The sequence below is a fragment of the Podarcis bocagei genome (assembly GCF_964188305.1).
Source record: "Podarcis bocagei genome assembly, chromosome: 12".
Lineage (NCBI taxonomy): Eukaryota > Metazoa > Chordata > Lepidosauria > Squamata > Lacertidae > Podarcis > Podarcis bocagei.
This window is the reverse complement of record NC_138137.1, coordinates 30,938,894-30,958,439: the sequence shown is the minus strand read 5'-3', so window position 1 is coordinate 30,958,439 and position 19,546 is coordinate 30,938,894. Positions and strand designations below refer to the sequence as shown.

Here is a 19,546-nt window from a genome sequence, read left to right as displayed (position 1 = left end):
CTCAATGACTTTCTAATCATACATGGTTCTGATCCACCAGCAATCCACCATTTTGGTCAGATTATTTTTTCCAAGATTATCTGTCAAGCATTCCTCCTGCGCTACCTATGTTGATGTATACTGCAGCATTTGGAAACAAAAGAAAGTTGTGTGGCAGTGCAAAACTTGCTTAGTTGTTTGAATGAGCAGAGGGAAACAAATATGCTTTTCAATATATGTATGAAAATATTTCCCCCATTCTATACAGTATTCATGTATGTAATTGCTTTCTACATTAACGCCTTTGGAAAATGGCACACAGAAATAGCTGCTTGATACTCAGTCTTTAAGCCCTTTGGAAATGAGATTAAACTTGAAAGTTTACCTCTAACATTTACATAGATTGTAGTGATACCACTTATGAGTAGCTAAACAATTAAAACTAATGTATCTGTTATATGTAGATAAATATGTGGCTATTTAATTTGTAATCTTTGCACTGAGTTTGAAAAGCTGAATCAAAACAAGAGTTTCATATTCTTTGTAGTGATGTTACGTTAATCTAGCTTTGGTTGCTTAAAATACCTTAAAAGCCATCAGAATCATTTTTTTCAGACCCTACCTAACAAAATTGTGGAAAATGTGTGTGTGTGTGTGTGTGTGTGTGTGTATACATGTACCATCCTATTTATTTATCCTATTCATTTACTTTAGAATACTTTTAGGCTGTCTTTGGGGGGGGGGGACACCTCTCAAGGTGGCTTACATAATGGCAATTTAAAATTACATGATAAAATATAATTAAAATACTGCTTTTCCTGGCTGACAAACTATTTTCTTTCATAAGCTTTTGCCTTCTTCATTTTTATTTTAATTGGAACAGGATATTGCAGATCCCTTTTTTGCTTACTGCAAGCAACATGCAGACAGGATGGATAGAAAGTGGAAGCGCAAGAACTATTTGGCTTTGCAATCTTATTGCAAAATGTCTTTGCAGGAGAGAGAGAAACAACTGTCACCAGAAGCTCAGGTAGTATACCCAAGCCAAGTTTGTATTTGTGTTTAATATAGCATACTAAGTGAGAAAGATCAAGGCAGAGGGAAAAGGATGGAATTGTTGTGACTGCCAGTGAAAATGCATATGGCTGTAAATAGTATGAAATGTTTGAGAATCACTATTCAGCTGCTTGCAGATAATCTAAACTCAGGTGTATAAGCATGTGTACCTCTCCCAGCTGCATGATATCTCTGTGACCCCACTTTTCCTCCAGCTCAATAAATCTAACCCCACCCCAAGCCTCCTAGTGCTCCCCCCAGTTTGAGTCTTTGTACTTACCTCTGCCACAGTCTGTTGTCAGCCTGAACAATTTCTAGCTTGAGTTACCCAGATATTTGGGGAAATTTGCCTGCTGATGTATTCGTTCCTTATTGAGTTTTATGAGAATTCTGAATTTCAGTTGTGAAGGATCAGCATGATGGAGAACAGAAACCAATACTGGATTTCTCTTGAGGAAGCTCATAAATACATCTGTTTCAAACTCTACCTCTTCTAGTCCAGAGACTATTTTAGGATCAGTTCTTTTGCGCTATTAAAAGCAATCTTCTCTCACCATAGATTTGTGTGTTCAGTGTTAGAAATGGAGATTAAATTTTCTAGCAAAAGTGTTTATGTGCTTCTTAGCTTTATTTTGATTTGCTTTTTTAAAATTTGTAGGCCCGAATTAATGCCAGACTACAGCAGTATCGTGCTAAGTCAGAAATAGCACGTACCACGAGGCCACAGGCATGGGTACCAAGGGAGAAACTGCCACGGCCGCTCACTAGCAGCGCTTCAGCAATACGTAAGCTGATGCGCAAAGCAGAATTAATGGGAATTAGCACAGACATCTTTCCAGTGGATACTTCAGATACCAGTTCCAGTGTGGATGGAAGAAGAAAACACAAACAGCCAGCCCTGACCGCTGATTTTGTCAATTATTATTTTGGTAAGGGTGAAAAGATATGTGCTTTGCATTGTTGCCAGGAATGGCTGACCTTTCATTTTCCGGTTGTTGCAGGACTATAGCTCCCATCATCCCTGAACATTGGCTTGCTGGGCAGGTGGGAGTTGGAATCCAGCAACAATCGGAGGCTGCAGGTTAGCCACCCCAGTCTAGATTTTGAAGGGATGGTTTACAGATGAAAGAGTGGAGTTGCTTTAAACTTCAAGCCACCCATATACTCCAGTATGTGAGCACTATCATTCCCTCGTTACAATTTTAAAGCAACAAAGCTGCCCCCAAGTAGCCAAGTAAATATTCATATATGTTGCGTTAAAATAATGTGTGGGATAGTTAAAAATGTATTTAAAGTTTGGAGTGCATTCTAACTCAATATTAATTGGTGTTAATACTGCTTCTTTCCTCCCTCAGCCCTTGCTATTGAGATCAGGTGCAAGCGTAGCTCTGTAAAAACCCTCCAGTAATGCAATCTGGTTTCTTGCCCTTGTCACCCTTCCTTTTCTGCTTTGCAAGGGATGAATTACTTACTAGTATTTGTTTTTTATGTGCCTTTGATCTTAATATCCATAGCTTGGATGTTTTAGAGATATCGTAAGCGTTGTTCAGCTGCAGAGAGTGTTTTCTGCATGTGACATTGAATGCGAAGAAATGTTGTCATATGATGTATTGTTACCTACATTCATTCTGTTGCTTTGCATGCTCAAAAAAAAAAAGAAAGAAAGAAAGAAAAAGGAAATACAGAAAATGCTGGCTTTTATTTTAGAGAGAAACATGCGCATGATCCAGATCCAAGAAAATATGGCAGAACAGAAGAAAATTAAGGATAAGCTGGAGAACGAACAGGAAAAACTTCATGTAGAATATAACAAGGTAAATGATGTGTTTCAAATCATATGCTGTATTTAAAATAAAACTATAGTTAGAAAACCATTGACTTCCACTAAAACCCATCTTAAATCAAATGGTCGTTCAGTAACCGTCACCTGCTGTTCACTAAAAGATTAAGATGTTTCTCAGAGGTTCTCGTCTATACAGCTTTTCTCAGTCTGGTACAAGAGCCTGACTCTCGCTTGTTCTGTGCATCTGCTCACGATCATGAGCATAAAAAGTTGCTTGCGTTGAGGTGTTCCCTTTGAGCTTTAGGGTAACTGAGGAGGAATTCCAAGTCCTAGTTTTAATCATGGGGATGGCAGAGTCCGGGATTGCCAAATTATTATTATTTGCTTTACTCACAGAAAATATTCAAGCAGCTTACAGACATCATAGAAATACTAAAATGACACTAAAAAAACGAAGTAAAAAGATGGGAACAGTAACATAGGTCTTGACTGGGCAGTTCCCTCTGCTCGTGTGGGCTCCTTATTCCTGTCCATTCAGTAACCATGAATTTGGTCCATCTAGTCCAGTATTTTTTATTTGGATTCACAGCAGCTCTCCAGGATCTTACAAAGAGGTATTTGACACCACCTGTTTATCCACTTCTTTGGCGATGTCAGTAATTGAACTTACGATCTTTTGTATTCAAAGCTTGTGTAGTTTTATCACCAACTGTGGTTCTTCCCATACGGTCACCAGGCAGCAGCTGTCAGTAATTTTACCTAGTGAACCACTTTGTTGATCACCACTGTATGCAACTTTAGATATCTGGGATGTTGGTGATGTGTTTTTCCTGTTAGGTTGATGTAAACAGAAGTATTGATTTGAAATACCGTCAGTGGATACTTTTGGGATATTTGAGGGAAGCCTTCAATGTTGCAGCGACTGCTGTGTGAATACACACATGTATGCCACGCTGATCACAAGGAATGGAAGACATGACTAGAGAAGTCAATGCTACCTATTGTATTGCTGTTCTTATTTGTTCTCAACAAGACATGGCCGTGCATTCACGCACACCCCATGAAAGTAATGATAGTTGTTGGAATTGTCAAAAAATAAATAGTAGTCTGGAGGAGAGAACATCATTCCCAGTTACACTTAAAAAATGTGACAAGGCTTCATATTTTCTTATTTCAAGTGTGCAGATGTATAGCTCTGAAATCTTGATTCCCTGTGTAGAAAAACCTGGCACATCTTTACAGATGGAAATAACAGAGTGGAACTGTTTTGATGTTTCTTGACTGCCATTATAGTCTTATTGTCAGACAAAATTACTTTAGGTTCTCCCTTACTAACCAGATGGATGCCCATGTTTTCTTTCTGGTGTTATTGAATGGCTGATTAACTTTACTGATTTCAGTTGCATTGACATGAGTGAACAATTTTATTATTTAATTACCTCTCATAGAAAAGGGTTTCATAAGTAAAGAATGCCTCCTCCTGGATACGAGGTACGAAATTACTTCCACAGTATTTTTCACTGCTTTGTTTTTTAGTTGTGTGAGTCTTTAGAAGAACTTCAGAACGTGAATGCAAAGCTGCGAAATGAAGGACAAGGAATATGGGCTGTGCTTGGTAGAATAATTGGGCAGGTTGGTTTTCCCCATTGTTTTTCTCCTCCCCTCTTTCCTTATATCTTATTTATTTATGGGTCATATGAGTCCTAAAAATAGGGTTTTCTCTTTGTTACTGTCACTTTTTGAGGCTGAAAAGATACATTTGATAAAGTCCTGGCCTTATTCTGCAGATAATGATTTCTGATTGAAATGTATATAGGGCTCTGCGCCTACCTACTGGGAAACTGCAGCCTAATTTTGTTTTTGGATTAGCTATCTTGTTTGCAAAATTCTTTCATTTGGTGTAACTGATTGACCTGTCATTTGTGATGAAGCTAAACCTGAAGCATGAGTTAATCTAACCACATTCTTTGCTATCCCCCCCTCACTGTAGCTTTCAAAGAGCAGGTTTTCTTAGGGTATATTGTTTTCTTCCCCCCTGTTTCGTGAATATGCAACTGAAAGCATATGTAATTTGCTGTAGTTTTAAATGAATTATGCATGTGGGAATGTCCTTCATAGGAAGTGAAGAATATTAGGGTACAGCTGGTTATTTTTTTTTAATAGAATTAGTGATCATTTTGTCAGTTGTAAAAAAGTGAATACTGTCGCTTCCCAATTATTAAATTCATTAGCTTTTAAAGAGTACAGTATTGCACTTGTAAACCAGCAGAATCAAATATGAGAATCAAAACATGGTTATGTTTTCAGCTACATTAAAAGAGCACAACGAACACTTTACATAGTTTGGTGCCTGTTGTACAGCTGCTTCTCCCGTTCTACAAACAGTGGAAGTTATATGGCACTTTGTATCTGAAAGATTGATGAATTTCGCTGGTTTTTTCTTTTAGTGCTTCCCAATTCATCCTTCACTGAGGCTTATATCTGGTATTCAGTGCAGTTAGCAGATTCCTCAAGAAAGTGGGGAATGTGTCATTCCACTATATAATCAGATCTTTGTTTTTGTTTTTGTCTGACTCCTTAGTTGGCTTTTTAAGATTATAAAATGTTAAAATGATCTTTTAAGAAACTGGACCATTGGCCAGCTCTGTTTTTTGTAATTATCCTTGCTTTTGTGCTAAGTGTTAATTCAACACGAGAATTAGGAAGGTTTTACAAAGTGCTTGATGGTTCTGTGAAACTGGCCCAGATGATTAATATAACCTGTTTTTTTATGGGCCTTTCATACATATGGGAGTCGGAATTTAAGTTTGTTAATAAGAAGTTCATCCCTTTTAAAAAGAAAAGGGGGGGGGAATCAAATTTTTCACAAATATGTTTCCTGGTGCAATCATTTAATAATAATAAAATCTAGTAGTTTCATTTGCACAGCTTGCATGACACTTTTTTCCAGTTGGTTGAACAGATGCAGGCCCACAGGGCCACTGAGAAATGACTTTGATAGATGGTTGCTGTCTGTGAAGCTAGCATACTGCAGATTAGTAGAAACCCGAAGAGAATCTCTCCTGCTTTGTGCAGAGTTTGGTCCAATAAGATAATTTTTCTAATTAACCTATGGAGCACCACTGTAGCAGGGATGGTGAGGAAAATAAACTGCCTCAATATTCTTTCGTGAAGTGTAGTGGATTTTTCTTTTTTCTTTTTCTTTTTAACCTTCTAAACCAGCTTGTCCTTGTCTGTCTCTGTTAAAGCTCCCTCTGTTAAAGGGGGGAAAGTTAAAAAGCCAGGGCTTTAATGTCTTTGGTTTCTCTCTCTCTCTTTTGCATTGGAAAATATGTGAATGCAATTTCATTTCTCATAGGGCTCACTTGGGGACAGAATATATAGTGTAGTCATTTTTGCAGCCTGACTAAGCAGTTTTCTCTCCTAACTTTTAGTATATTGGGCACAGCCAAATTTTGATTGCTGAGCAGTAAATGAGGGGGAATGTTATGTTATATATGCCTCTCACAAATTATCCTGTATTTCTTCAAACCCAATAGAAATTGAACATACCAGCAATTTTGCGAGCACCCAAGGAAAGAAAGCCGAGTAAAAAGGAGGGTGGAACCCAGAAGACTACAACCCTCCCTGCAGTTCTCTATAGGCAAGTAGTAGAAACACAGCACAATAGACATAGATTATGGATAGAGTAAGAGACCTTTATAAGTAATCTTTTTATTCCAAACAACTGAATAAAATGTCTTTACTCCTGGACACCATTGTTGTAAGGCAGCTAACTTGATTCATTTAAAATCTTTTTTTAAAAAAAAAAAATGTTATAACTATCATCAGAGTCCCAGACATCATTACTGAGATTTTCTCTATCCATTGGCAGCACTTCAGAAGGAAATTCCTTTTATACCTGAGATTTTAATCTGTTTTGTGATATATGGTTGAGAACCTTCAAACATTAAAAGTTTTGCATTTAAAATCGACCAGCAAGGTCTGAATGAAATTATTATGAACTTAAACGGTTTATTAAGCCCTAATATAACAAAGCATATTTGATCCTCAAGTCTAGTATTTTTTCATAATTCAGGTTAATATATTGTTAGTAATTGATGTATTTACTCATTGTTCTATGTTTAGTTCTTTTTACCATTTACCATTATGGTTGGTTTTTAAATAAATAAATAAATATTTGATACAAGTATTGAAACATAAACTCCATATAAAAGCTACCTTTCTGCAAGATAAAATACAATTATAACAGTTAGAATATTTACACACTGTATGGGGTTTCACCATTCAGATTGGTCATAACCCAGTGACAAAGAGTTCTTTGTAAGTGCAAGAACTGGGTCCATATTTGGTTAACCAGTTCAAATGCATCTAAAGATTCATGGAATGCCCTCAATTTGGCTAATAAAAAGTATCTCCTTAAATTTTCAGTGACTAACAAAAATCAGTCTAGCAATCTCTAGAAGTATTTAATACCACCTTGTGTTTCTTTGTGGGGAGCATTTGACTGCATTATGTCCTATAACAACTACAAATGCTTTTAGGAACATGAAAACATCCTTGCTTGATCTGTCTCCATCAGTGACTTGCCAGATATTTTTGAAGAGCTCTCAGTGGATAATGATAGTGGTAGCCATCTCTTGTTTGTTTCCTGTATCCAGTAGTCAGAAGTATATACTTTCTATACATGAATATACCCAGTTATCTATTGTGGCTAGTAGCCATTGATGCCACAGCCCTCCATGAATTTGTCTAAAGCTTTTTAAAAGCCCTTTAGCTAGTGGTCATCACCATGTCTTGTGGTAATGACATCTACCTGTTAATTTTGTGTGGTGAGACGAAATACTTCCCTGAATCTTATGCTAGTTAACTACAGTATATTTAAAATTATCCACTCTTGTCACATGGTTCACATTTTTATGAATTTCTGAATTTTTCTGTTGAATGTTAATTTGCTCTGGGATGATGTTTACCAAATGGGGGTACCTCTGCTGGATGACCTTGTGGACTTGATGTACAAGTGATTAAAAAATGTTGCTGCTGAACTTTTTTTTACATGACTAGCATGTCCAAGGATGAGGGTGTTTTCCATCACAACGGTTATTTTTATTTTACTGCATATTTGCTTCGTCTTTATTCTGACATAAAATGTTTTATTTGCAATCCTTCATTAATTTACAATAATAGGAGTCATAATATTACATCCTTTGTAAAATACAAATATCATTACAATTAAATTGCATTCATTCTCCCAGCAACTATTCAAAGTAAGTGAATAGTTTAAAGTAAGTGAATTCAAAGGATATTATTTTTACAGATGAGGACTTAAGTTTGAAATATTTTATTTGCAGGCCCCTGTGGTTTTCTAATAGCTGGTGAGGGATTTAAATTCCGGCCAACCTTCTGCCTTCAGGACCAAACCGGCCTCAATGTGAATTTAAGGGAAATGATACATAAAAATCAATATATCAGAAGTCACAAATATCTAGCAAATATTAGGGAAATATTAATGATGGCTTGAATCCAGAGAAGTGCTTAGTTTCACTTGCACAACAGGGCTTTGCTGTCTCCTTTCCGGTGCAGTGCCTTAATGCCCGCCCGCTCTGCGCCTCCTGGCTGCTCCTGAGGGTCCAAAGACCCTTCAAAACATTGTGGGATGTGATGTGAAGGGCCACTAGAGTGGGGAATTAGCTGAAATTGAGGACCACCCTTTGCACAAGCGGAAATGCCTTCTGCTCATGCATGGGGTTCTCTGGATCTTACCCCTTGTAAACATTGAGATGATTCAGTAAAGTATATGCATTATCTCAAATGAAACTTTTTTCCTGCATTTCCAAGTTGTGGGATTTGCAAGAAGAACCATGATCAACACCTCCTTTTGCTGTGTGATACTTGTAAACTCCATTATCATCTTGGATGTCTGGACCCTCCACTTTCAAGGATGCCAAGGAAGACTAAAAACAGTTACTGGTAAGAATATTGTAAATGCATTGTACTACAAATATGAGGGCCTCAGTCTATCAGCGGTTTTTCTATTCCTAAGGTTTTTGTTCTGTGTCTTTATCAGCAAGGATTTTTTTTTTTTTACTGAAAGTTGGAGTTCTATATTGATTGTTGACTGCAGACAATTTGCAAAACAAAGATCCACCCTTTCATCACGTATTTGTACCTTGGGTTTATTTTGTTTCCTTAAAAAAAACAATTAAAAAAACTTACTGTGGACTAATGAAGGAGTGAAGGCCTCATTCCTGCATAGGCAACTTTCCAGAGTCCACATGCCAGAGGCAAATATGGGCAGAGCAACCATTGTGAATTGTACTCTTGTATGTAGAATGGTAAAGCTGGAAGGGACCACGAGGCTCATCTGGTCCAACCCCATGCAAAGCAGGATTATTTTGCCCAGCATGGGGCTTGAACCCACAACCCTGGGATTAACCGTCTCATGCATTACCAGCTAAGCCGTAAAGTAGGCTAGTTTTTCTTTTCCCTGTTCAGGATAGTAAGGTGCATCATGTGAGTTCAAGGGTTCATTATAGCTAGATAGGAACACTAAAGCAGGACTGGCAAGGGGGGCATGGCTGTGGAGGGTGTGTTACCTGGGGAAACGCCAAAAGCCAAATGAGACGCCAAATGGCCACATTTGTCTCCTGGGTCTGAGCTTTCACATCAAGAAAGGGAATTTTCCACTGTTGTTTTACTTTTACACTGTTAGGGGAAATTGTACTAACCCTAAATATAGGTAATGCTATCTAAGATTCTTGTTTTACCTAGAGTCTGAAATGAGCATTACATTGTGGTTTGAATCCCTGGCTGTATGAGACTGCTGGTTAGTGTTAATGTCATCAGTTCTTTTATTGCTAATTAAGGTGAGAAGGAATTCAGTCCTCAGAAAGGCTGTGCATGTTCCCACAATTTGTTTCTAATGCTGTAATTGTGTGGTACCAATGTTGTGTCTACACTTTTCCCGGGATTTTTGCAGAATTTTAAAGATGATTGGATCATCCACATTATTTCATACACTATTTGATCTATATTATAGCGATCCAAACAGCATTCTCCCTTATTTCCATTAGGTGTTTTCCATTTGGTAATTTTGAATTGACCAGAAGCATATTGCAAAATGTTGCTGCAAGTCCCAAAATCAAGACTTGGTTTAGCAATCATTTTGTGAATTCCATGTAACTAGAAACTGGAGAGGAAAGATGTACAGATGCCAAAAATGAGTTGGTAATAGTAGCCAAACATTAACAGTTCAGTTTGCTCATATAAACTGGTATGAGTACTAGGAGTATTACAGCAGTATTTCAAGCCTCTATATAGCTTATATGTCTTAAAGAGTTTTTTGAATTTCAACAACTACTAACACTTGGGAAAGTTAGTAGTCATATTCTTGTACTATTCAGGTCTTGGGTTTTGTTCTGGTTTTGTCATATTGTAACATGAGCAAGAAATAGGCTGAGGCTATGCGATGGTAAGTAGCTCAATTTTCATCAGCTTCCATTACAATGTATGGAACAAAATAAAGGAGTGGCAGTCTTCGACACTGCTACAGGACATCAGTTGCTTACATAGAGTGGACTGAGTGTTGCAGCACTTGAGAACACCTGATGTGGGCAATATCTCCTTTCCACTTCTGACAGTGGATGTCATCTTTCTTGCACAGGGTTGCAGTATGTAGTTCTACAATAAACACACCTCCTTGCTTTTCATGGTCCTACTATAATCAAGACTACAGTGGTGCCCTGCAAGACGAATGCCTCGCAAGACGGAAAACCCGCTAGACGAAAGGGTTTTCCGTTTTGGAGGTGCTTCGCAAAACAAATTTCCTATGGGCTTGCTTCGCAAGACGAAAATGTCTTGCGAGTTCCTGCGGGGGTTTTTTCCTCCCCCCCCCTTTTCCCAAGCCGCTAAACCGCTTATCAGCTGATCCTAAGCTGCTAAGCCGCTTAACAGCTGATCTGCTAAGCCGCTTATCAGCTGATCCACTAAGCCGCTTAACAGCTGATCCGCTAAGCCGCTAAACCGCTTATCAGCTGATCCGCTAAGCCGCTAATGGGCTTGCTTCGCAAGACAAAAAAACCGCAAGACGAAGAGACTCACGGAACGGATTCTTTTCGTCTTGCGAGGCACCACTGTATTTAGTTCCACAAACCATTTATATTTATGTTTAAACATAAATCAGAGAATTGTGGAGTTGGAAGGGACCCCCTATTTGGCTGGTGCAGGAGGACTTCTATTTCCTCTTCTTTCCTTTCCTCTCCCCCCACCCTTAGTACACCCCCCAGAAATTTGCTCTCTCCGGAACTAATTTAGAGGGAGTGGAGCAAGTTGGATGGCATGAGAGAGGAAGACTAAATTTCATTCTCCTTATGGGCATCTGGTGCCAGCAGAGTTGCAGTGTTGGATGTGATCCCTATTTCTCAATCAGTGCACCCTCTGTCATTGCCCTTGAAGATGACTTGGAAATTTCAACTTGTCCAAAGTGCAGCTGTTTGTGTTTCCCTTTAGAACCCATATAACTTTGTTCTAAAACAAAGCTGCCTTGATTGTGCATTTGTTTCTGGGCCAAATTCAATGGGCTCATGTAGTCCTAAATGACTAAGGCCCCAAATATCAGAAGGATGTTATCCTTCCCTCTCTTACAGACCCCCTCTGGTTTTATGATCAGCAGAGGGGGCCCTCTTGATAGTTCCACCATCCTCAAGAGTTCAGGAGGTGGTGACCTGGGAGAGGGCATTCTGTGTAGCAGCTCCTAGGTTGTGCATTTCCCTTCCCACAGAGATACATCTGGCACCTTCGTTATACAGCTTTCCTATTAAACTGAAGGCACATCTGTTTGCCCTAGTCTTTGACACTTGGGATATATGCTTTTGGAACCCACCCTGTTCTTTTGACTGTGAAACCATCAAGTAAAATATGTACTTTTCGGGTTAGGTCTATATATTCTGAATGAGATCCAGCTGATTAACTATCCTGAGATTCTTCACATTTATTATTTTAGTGTGCAGTTGTAAATAACCTTAACTGGGAACAAGTCCTGAGTAATAGTTTGGATTAAATTATGTTTTGGACCATATATTTATCAGAGAAGACCTTGAAAACGTAACTGCAGAAGATACTTGTATTTCCCGGGTTACACACACCCTTCCTCATTGTATGGTGTACCCTCTTTTATTCTTTGAATACTCTTCTTCTTTTTGAGATTAGAAATGAGAGGAGGAGGGTTCCCTCCCAAAAAAATATAACTTTAATTTAGGGGTAGCTCCCTTAACTTCATTGCTTTCTAAGTGCCCGGACTTTTCTTGAATTTTCTGGTTGTCCCATTTACAAATTCACTGTCACTGCATTACATCTAAGCAAGGATGACTTCCAATACCCAGATTATTTTGCTGTTTAATCATATTGAAAAGGTTCATTTGGATCAAGAGGACATAAAGCTATCTGATCAAGAGGACATAAACTGAACGTCTCAGTGGTAATAGGTCAGGGGGAGGTAGCAAGACTTTTCTTTCAAAAAGCTGGCATGTGTTTGCTATGAATTTCATGCTTCAGCTAGACTTCGGATCACAAACTTGTCTTTCCTTTTTAATTTAGCTAGGGTATATTCAGTGAGATACGATTCTAAAAGAGAAACAGAGCCTTATTGATTGCATCCTTTTCATCTTTAGATATGTCTTTGTAAATTCTCTTCAAGATCAGTAGAAAGAATGTATAACTATGTGTGTTAAGTACAACAGAACATTGTCCCTGCTGTTTGTAGTACACCTGGTGTTTCAAATGTTACTCCCATTAACCCCTGGAACATCAGCTCTGTTCATTATTATCTAGTATGTAGTACCATTTAAAAAAAAATCATTATTATTTTTTTTTTACTATTGATAGAATTTGGGTTGAAGTTGGTGATAGTGGTTGTTGGTGGCCGTTTGCAAACTGACACATTTCCTAATTGGATTTCTGGGCTGGGAGGCCAATAAGCTTGTATGTCATTGCCCTAACATGGTACATATATGATTGTAACCGCTTTGTATTGGGGAAGAATGAAAATGCTAAAATTTATAGCTGAATGTAATATGTGCAGGAATCTCTATAAATTGTAGGATTTGTCATCACATGTAAAACGATTCAATGGTTTGTGTTCTCCCTTTCCTTGTTCACAGCTTCTTCTTTACTTTATTCATTTCATGCTTGCATTATGTAGCTGTAACAATCCTTGGAAACGTGGGTTTTAATATACATTTTTTTAAAAGTCAATTTAGGAAGATTGACTTCTTTTCACAGGTTCCATAGACAGCATAACTTTTCCAGGCCTCATGAATGAAAGCATGAGAAAAAGGAATTGTGTATTACATATGTGTGCATGAGAAGGCACCAGCAATGCAAGTCAAATGCTCTGTTAGCAATGGAAACTATATAAGTGGATAATACAAGAGAGCAATTCTGAGTGCAGACACAGTCAAATCGGGCCATTTTCCACTGTATTCTGTCTGTCATTTTAAAGAGGCCATTTCAACTATATTAGGAAATAGGTTCTTTATGCCACAGGTTAATACCAACATAGGCCTTAATTTACTTTGTGGCAGAGAGGGCCTCAGGTTTTGCTTTTATTTTATTTTATTACTTTGATTTCCAGTTACCCCAATTCTAAATATGTTTACTCAGAATGAATATGCACTGAATCCATTGGGGCCTACTCTCTAGTGGAAGCTTTAGGATTGCAAACTGAAGGGGTTTGTAGCAGATTAATAGTGTCTCCTAGCTCCTGCAAAAAAATAAAAAAGGGTTTAATAGTTAAGGTACAGCAGAATTTCTGCTTTATTCACCTGTAGAGTAAAATGTGGACTCTAGTTGATAGGCATTATTGACATAGGCTTGTAGTCTCAATGTTTTCTATGAGTGCAATTGTTCAGAAACAATAATCGATTAACATTTGCAAATTACAGCAGGAATGCTTAAAATATTCGTTCCAAAAGCATCTTTGTCTGAATTAATTTTCTTAAGTACAGTGGTGCCCCGCAAGACGAATGCGTCACAAGACGGAAAACCCGCTAGACGAAAGGGTTTTCCGTTTTTGAGCTGCTTCGCAAGACGATTTTCCCTATGGGCTTGCTTTGCAAGACGAAAACGTCTTGGAAGTGTTCCGATTTTTTTCCGCTTCCCCCCCTTTTTCTAATCCGCTAAGCCGCTAATAGCCTTTTAGCCGCTAATCCGCTAAGCCTTTAATAGCCGCTAAACCGCTAATAGCCGCTAAACCGCTAATAGCGCTAATCCGCTAATAGGGTTGCTTCGCAAGACGAAAAAACCGCTAGACGAAGAGACTCGTGGAACGGATTAATTTCGTCTTGCGAGGCACCACTGTGTATTCTAGGAGACTTTTATGTGTGACTAAAGTGTTGCTGATAGGGACTGCCCCCAAACGTCTTTGCAGCAAGCTCTGGATTTATGCTAAATGATATCTCATCATTAGTCCGTTTGCATAGGATTGCCTTTTTGAAGTAATTAATTGATTCCCCCCTCTGCGAAGCAATTCTGTTTCCAATGAATGTTGGCTACTGGATCCTTTAATGGTGGAAGATGGAGAAGAGTCTTGCTGAGTGATATATACGGTATACCTCTATACATGTACCGTGGCTTGGAACCCCAGAGCACAGGACAGAGTTAAGCTATTTTCCCCCAAACAACCCTCTTCTCCCCTCACCCCAAACACTCCTGTGCAAGCTGTTTTTAAACTTGAGTGTAAGTAGTAGCTTTTGGTATCATGGGATGTACCATTCAGAGAAGCAAAAGTCTTGTTGCATGTATAAGTCTTTCTCTTTGTATTTGGGGCTCTTTTACACTGTAAGAATTACCCTTTTCGGTCTTTCGCTCTTGCTTTTCAGCCTGCATGCTCTTATTTTGCTTTAGCAGCTGCTGTCTTGAGTTTGATTTTTTTTTTTGTCCTCCCAGGCAGTGTTCAGAGTGCGACCAAGCAGGTAGCAGTGACATGGAAGCCGACATTGCCATGGAAACTTTACCAGATGGAACTAAGCGATCAAGGAGACAGATTAAGGAGCCAGTGAAATTTGTTCCACAGGATGTACCCCCAGAACCAAAGAAGATTCCTCTCCGAAACACGGTAAATGACAGCTCGGTCAGAGCGGCACAAATCTGTCTCCTGTTTTTTAATTTTTATTTTTTTTAAGTGCCAAGAACCTCTATGTGAAAGATGAATGTAATTTATTATGTTCTAGCTTTTCCCCCAAAGACATGTGAAACATGTTAGACATCAGATACTTGCTTCAGCTATGAAACATAAAATACCCTGAATATTTTATTTTTAGGTTTATTTTATATATCTTTGACTATTAAAGTTTGCGGAGGGTGGCAGCAAATAAGCATATTTAAAAACGTTAAAACTCATAAAGTGGTTCCTTAACGAATTTCTAGTGGTAAGGAATAAATGCCCTTAAATGTTGCATGTCCAGACTTCCGTTCTGCACATTCTAATAAATATTAATGCAACAGCACTTTCATACAAGGGTCACTGCTCTGTGTTCTGAGATGGTCATGTGTCAAAAGTAGGCCATGCAAATGTCTATACATATGAATACGTGTGCTCAAAATTTACAGTGGTACCTCTGGTTATGAACTTAATTTGTTCTGGAGGTCCATTCTTAACCTGAAACTGTTCTTATCCTGAGGCGTGCTTTCGCTAATGGGGCCTCCCGCTGCGTGCATGCCTCTGACGCGCAATTTCCGTTGCCATCCTGGGGCAAAGTTCGCAACCAGGAGCAGCTACTTCCGGGTTAGCGGAGCTCGTAACCTGAAGTGTGCGTAACCAGAAGCATTCATAACCAGAGGTACCACTGTATTCTGCCACGCCTATGAATGTGGAGGAATTGCAAGACACTTTCTTCTTGAGAAAATGCTTCTGGGTGGGATCCAGTGCCATACTAGTGGACACAATTGGATTCCCCTTCCTTTGTCCACTGGCCCTCTGAAAAATACTTTGGGGCTGCTTGGGAGGTGGCGAAGTTCCGCTTGCACAAACAGGACACCACAGTTGGATACCTCCTTCTGTGCTTACATTTACTTGGCTGGGTAAGTCATGCCTGTGCTTCTTTGAAGAAGCAAATTATTTCAGAGTAGTGGGTGGACGCATTTTCAATAGAATGGGTTTGGGGGGCTGTTTGTTCCTAACCTCTCTCGAACGCTGACATGCTTGCCTGGGACATAGAATGTTGGGAGGGTTTGCTTCCCTCTCTAATGGCAAAGTTACTTGATGCTTTTGCAAACTTTGTTCCGATCCTCTGAGACAAAGGTGTATGAGAGAATTTTTATATTTATCCAGTAAATTTGTCTTGTGGCAAACATGTTATGTATGCTGTAACTAATCTATTTTTAATGAGGTCTTACCGCAGCAGCTTGTCAAAGTTAGACAATAAACTTGAGTCACTTAAATCCCTCGTTCTGGGATGCTTGTGTGGTTTGCTTGCCTTGACAAGATTAACCTTCTCTGTGTAGACTGTGGCCTGCTGTGGGTGATTAAGTGCTATTTTATAGAAAACGTTCTCCGTCCAGTACTGTTTATATTGCCTTTATTAATGCATGACAGCATTCTGTGTTTCCGTTTAAGAAGAGGGAGTACTGTTCTGGATAAAAAAGCAATTTGTGTTCTACCTCTTTAAAAAACAAAACAAAGAGCAAGCCCTCATAATTAAGGAGTGCATTTTGTCAAAACAATATTATTAGTGTGTGTGTGTGTGTGTGAAATATACATAGATAATTGCAAAAACACTTGCCATTTGTTCTTGCCCTAGCCAGATGAGTTAGATGAATTTAAGTAGCAAAATGCCAACTCCAGACATTGAAGTATGAACAAACTTTTCACTACAGCATATTTGTTGAAATTTCAAAAATCTGTGTTTCCTTTGCTTACGTGGTATGACAACTGCCAGTCTTGCCTATACTTGAATATCTCTTCCATTTATTCCATTATATTGCAATTATTTACACAAACTGCATTTCAGTCAATTCCCCATCCCATATTTTTTGTTTCATTTGTATCATTTATTTTATTATTGCTACTTAATTTTAAGTTTGAAGTAGAAACTTTTGGTTGTAGTCAATAGCAGGTTCATTAATTTTGATGTGTTTACATTGAACGTACAGTGTACATTAGGCATGTACATTGTTTTCAATGAGTTTGCTCAGAGTAGGAGCAACATTGACCTCTCTAATCTTACCAGTTGTAACATTCTTTGTTAGCACTGCCTTGCCCAGCCCATAGCTATCCATTTTTTTCTTCCCGAAATGGAAATAAAGTTCCAAAATTTTGATTGGTCCTGATATTGGTAAGCTGCTCAAGAACTGTTCAAGTGTGCCACCTACTGTCTATCTTTTTGATCCTCTTTGACCTGACACTTTTGCTCTTTATCATTGAATATCCTTCTTTCATTCATAAATCAAATTTTAAAAACCATTTTTATGTTTTATTCGCTTTTATTTCACACTTAAAACAATAAAATCACCAGATAATAAATAAATATAATAGTGAAGAAAGAGCAGAATGAAAGCAGCAGTTAAAACAATTCTTCCACAGATATAAATAAGTGTCTGGGAAAATCAAAAAGTCATTGTGTGGTGCCAAAAGGACATCAAGAGTCTGCACTAGGTTGAGTCTCTTAGAGAGAACCTTCATAAATGGGGATCACAGTCAAGAAATCCCTCCATGTAAACTCAGGTTTACATTTCTTACTCCGACTTTAAAATTATCCTTTTAGAAACAGTCTTGGTTATAACTGGAGAACAAGCTACAAGACATAGTAATATATCTTTAGTATGTCAACCCAAGGGCAGTGGTAGATGAAAAGCCTTCCACAGATGGTCAAAGTTTTCATGATGCAAGTCTGAATTAATTACATTTGATTTTAATTAAAGAAATATAAAACTACCAGGTGCTAAAACTATGACCCTAAAGCAAAAATCTAAATTGGGGCGGATGGAGGGTGGCAGATCAGGCTGATGAGCTTTAGCAGGTGTGAATATTTTCAGTATTTTTAGGCTGTAAAAAAGGCTAATTTTACAGCTTGCATTGCATCTTGTAGCTGACTAGCAGAGTTATTTTAGATGGTCCTTAGGTTACTGATTCCCACTGGGGAAGGGATTGCTGGAACACTCAAAAGATCTGATGTGACCAACTGGCTACTCACTTTGAAGATAAAGTCTCTCAACTTCAGAGTGATGTTGACTCTGCACTTCTTACGACTCTAGTTGAAGTACCCAGTGCCATTATTGAGGGTGAGGTGTAGGATCAGTTTCAACTTATGCAATCAGCTGAGGTAGGCAAGTTGCTGGAGACAGTATGTCCAGCTCCCAACTGTCCTACACTTTCGCATTCTAAAACATGAATGCCCTCCACTTTTCTATTCACTAAATTTCTAGCTCACCATGTAAATGCTAAAGTGGCTAAAGTGTCGATCAAACACAGGCAATAAAACAGTAAAAGGGGGTAATTCAAATTTCACCATCATAATTAAAACAGCTTTAAAATGCGATTAAAGTTTAGCTAGCCATTCAAAGACCAAGCTTTAAATAAATACCTTTCACTGCATTGTAATTTTGGCAGATTGATAACTGACATGATTTTTTGGTGAGGGGGTTTCTTAAAATAATAAAGAAAAGTCCCACTATCTTCCCAAGGAAAAGAAACCCTAACAGCATCTTTCTCGACAGTGGATAGGCTTTGGAGATGTCTGAAACCAATTACCTAATTTCCTTACATATATTGGGGTTAACAGCTTGTCTCTGGCTGATTTTAGGCTTGACCAACCATTAAAAAAATGCACACCATTTTAGCAGCAGAAAGACTGTTTTATAGAGCTGATCTATGTTAGAAGGTTTACATTATAAGCAATGTTCAGTTGTCCATAATGACTTTCCAAAAAGAAGCAAAGGAGCTCTCTCTCTAATTGGCAGAAATACTGCCAGCTTGACAGACACAGAGAGTTGTGCTTGTCTGTTTGCTAATAGGACCATTAAGTTGCCACCAACCCCTCTGTACTTGCATTGTATGGTCCTTGGAGGATGCTCCTTGATCTGCTAAAACACTATGGATCAATGTGAAATGGTATGAGAAATGGGAGAATTAGTTTTGAAGAAATCTATACAGCATTGTAAACCAGGGCTTTTTCAATGAAGAAACAACAGGCAGCACCCATTGGTATGTGGTTTTCTAAGGTTGGACTAGGGCACTTATTGCTCACCTGTGGCTACTAGAAGCTGTCAGCATGCAACAGTGGCCAAACCCTTGGAACAGCTTTGACTGGGCAGCTAAACCAAGTGAAGGTTCTCAAACCCTCAGTGAGGTAGGGACCTCCACTACAGTGGTACCTCGGGTTACATATGCTTCGGGTTACATACGCTTCAGGTTACAGGCTCCGCTAACCCAGAAATAGTACCTCGGGTTAAGCACTTTGCTTCAGGATGAGAACAGAAATCATGCTCCGGCGGCGCAGCGGCAGTGGGAGGCCCCATTAGCTAAAGCGGTGCTTCAGGTTAAGAACAGTTTCAGGTTAAGAACAGACCTCCAGAACGAATTAAGTTCTTAACCCAAGGTACCACTGTACATGCGAAGACAGGCTCTCGTCGATTGAGCGGATAAGACCAATTGTGGATCCAACAGTCAAGAAAGCAGCTTCTGTACGTACCGTAGAGGGAGGTGAGGGGCAGGTGGGGCTCGTCAACCTGGGA

General features: G+C 38.8%; 1 protein-coding gene across 12 annotated transcripts in view; it reads left to right on the top strand.

Moving 5' to 3' along the window:
* PHF14 (PHD finger protein 14) overlaps window positions 1-19,546 on the top strand; it is a 128,203-nt gene that overhangs the window by 25,933 nt on the left and 82,724 nt on the right. For 11 of the 12 annotated variants that reach the window (XR_014000937.1, XM_081164432.1, XM_081164429.1 and 8 more), the window contains exons 8-14: window positions 863-1,009; window positions 1,694-1,964; window positions 2,743-2,849; window positions 4,355-4,450; window positions 6,358-6,461; window positions 8,657-8,788; window positions 14,762-14,930. Coding sequence is in view for 11 of the 12 variants with exons in the window: in XM_081164432.1 (XP_081020558.1) it covers window positions 863-1,009; window positions 1,694-1,964; window positions 2,743-2,849; window positions 4,355-4,450; window positions 6,358-6,461; window positions 8,657-8,788; window positions 14,762-14,930 (1,026 nt within the window). In the remaining variant the exon portion in view is untranslated. Of the gene's footprint in view, window positions 1-862; window positions 1,010-1,693; window positions 1,965-2,742; window positions 2,850-4,354; window positions 4,451-6,357; window positions 6,466-8,656; window positions 8,789-14,761; window positions 14,931-19,546 lie in introns of all 12 variants that reach the window. The other variant, XM_081164437.1, reaches the window with a different exon arrangement.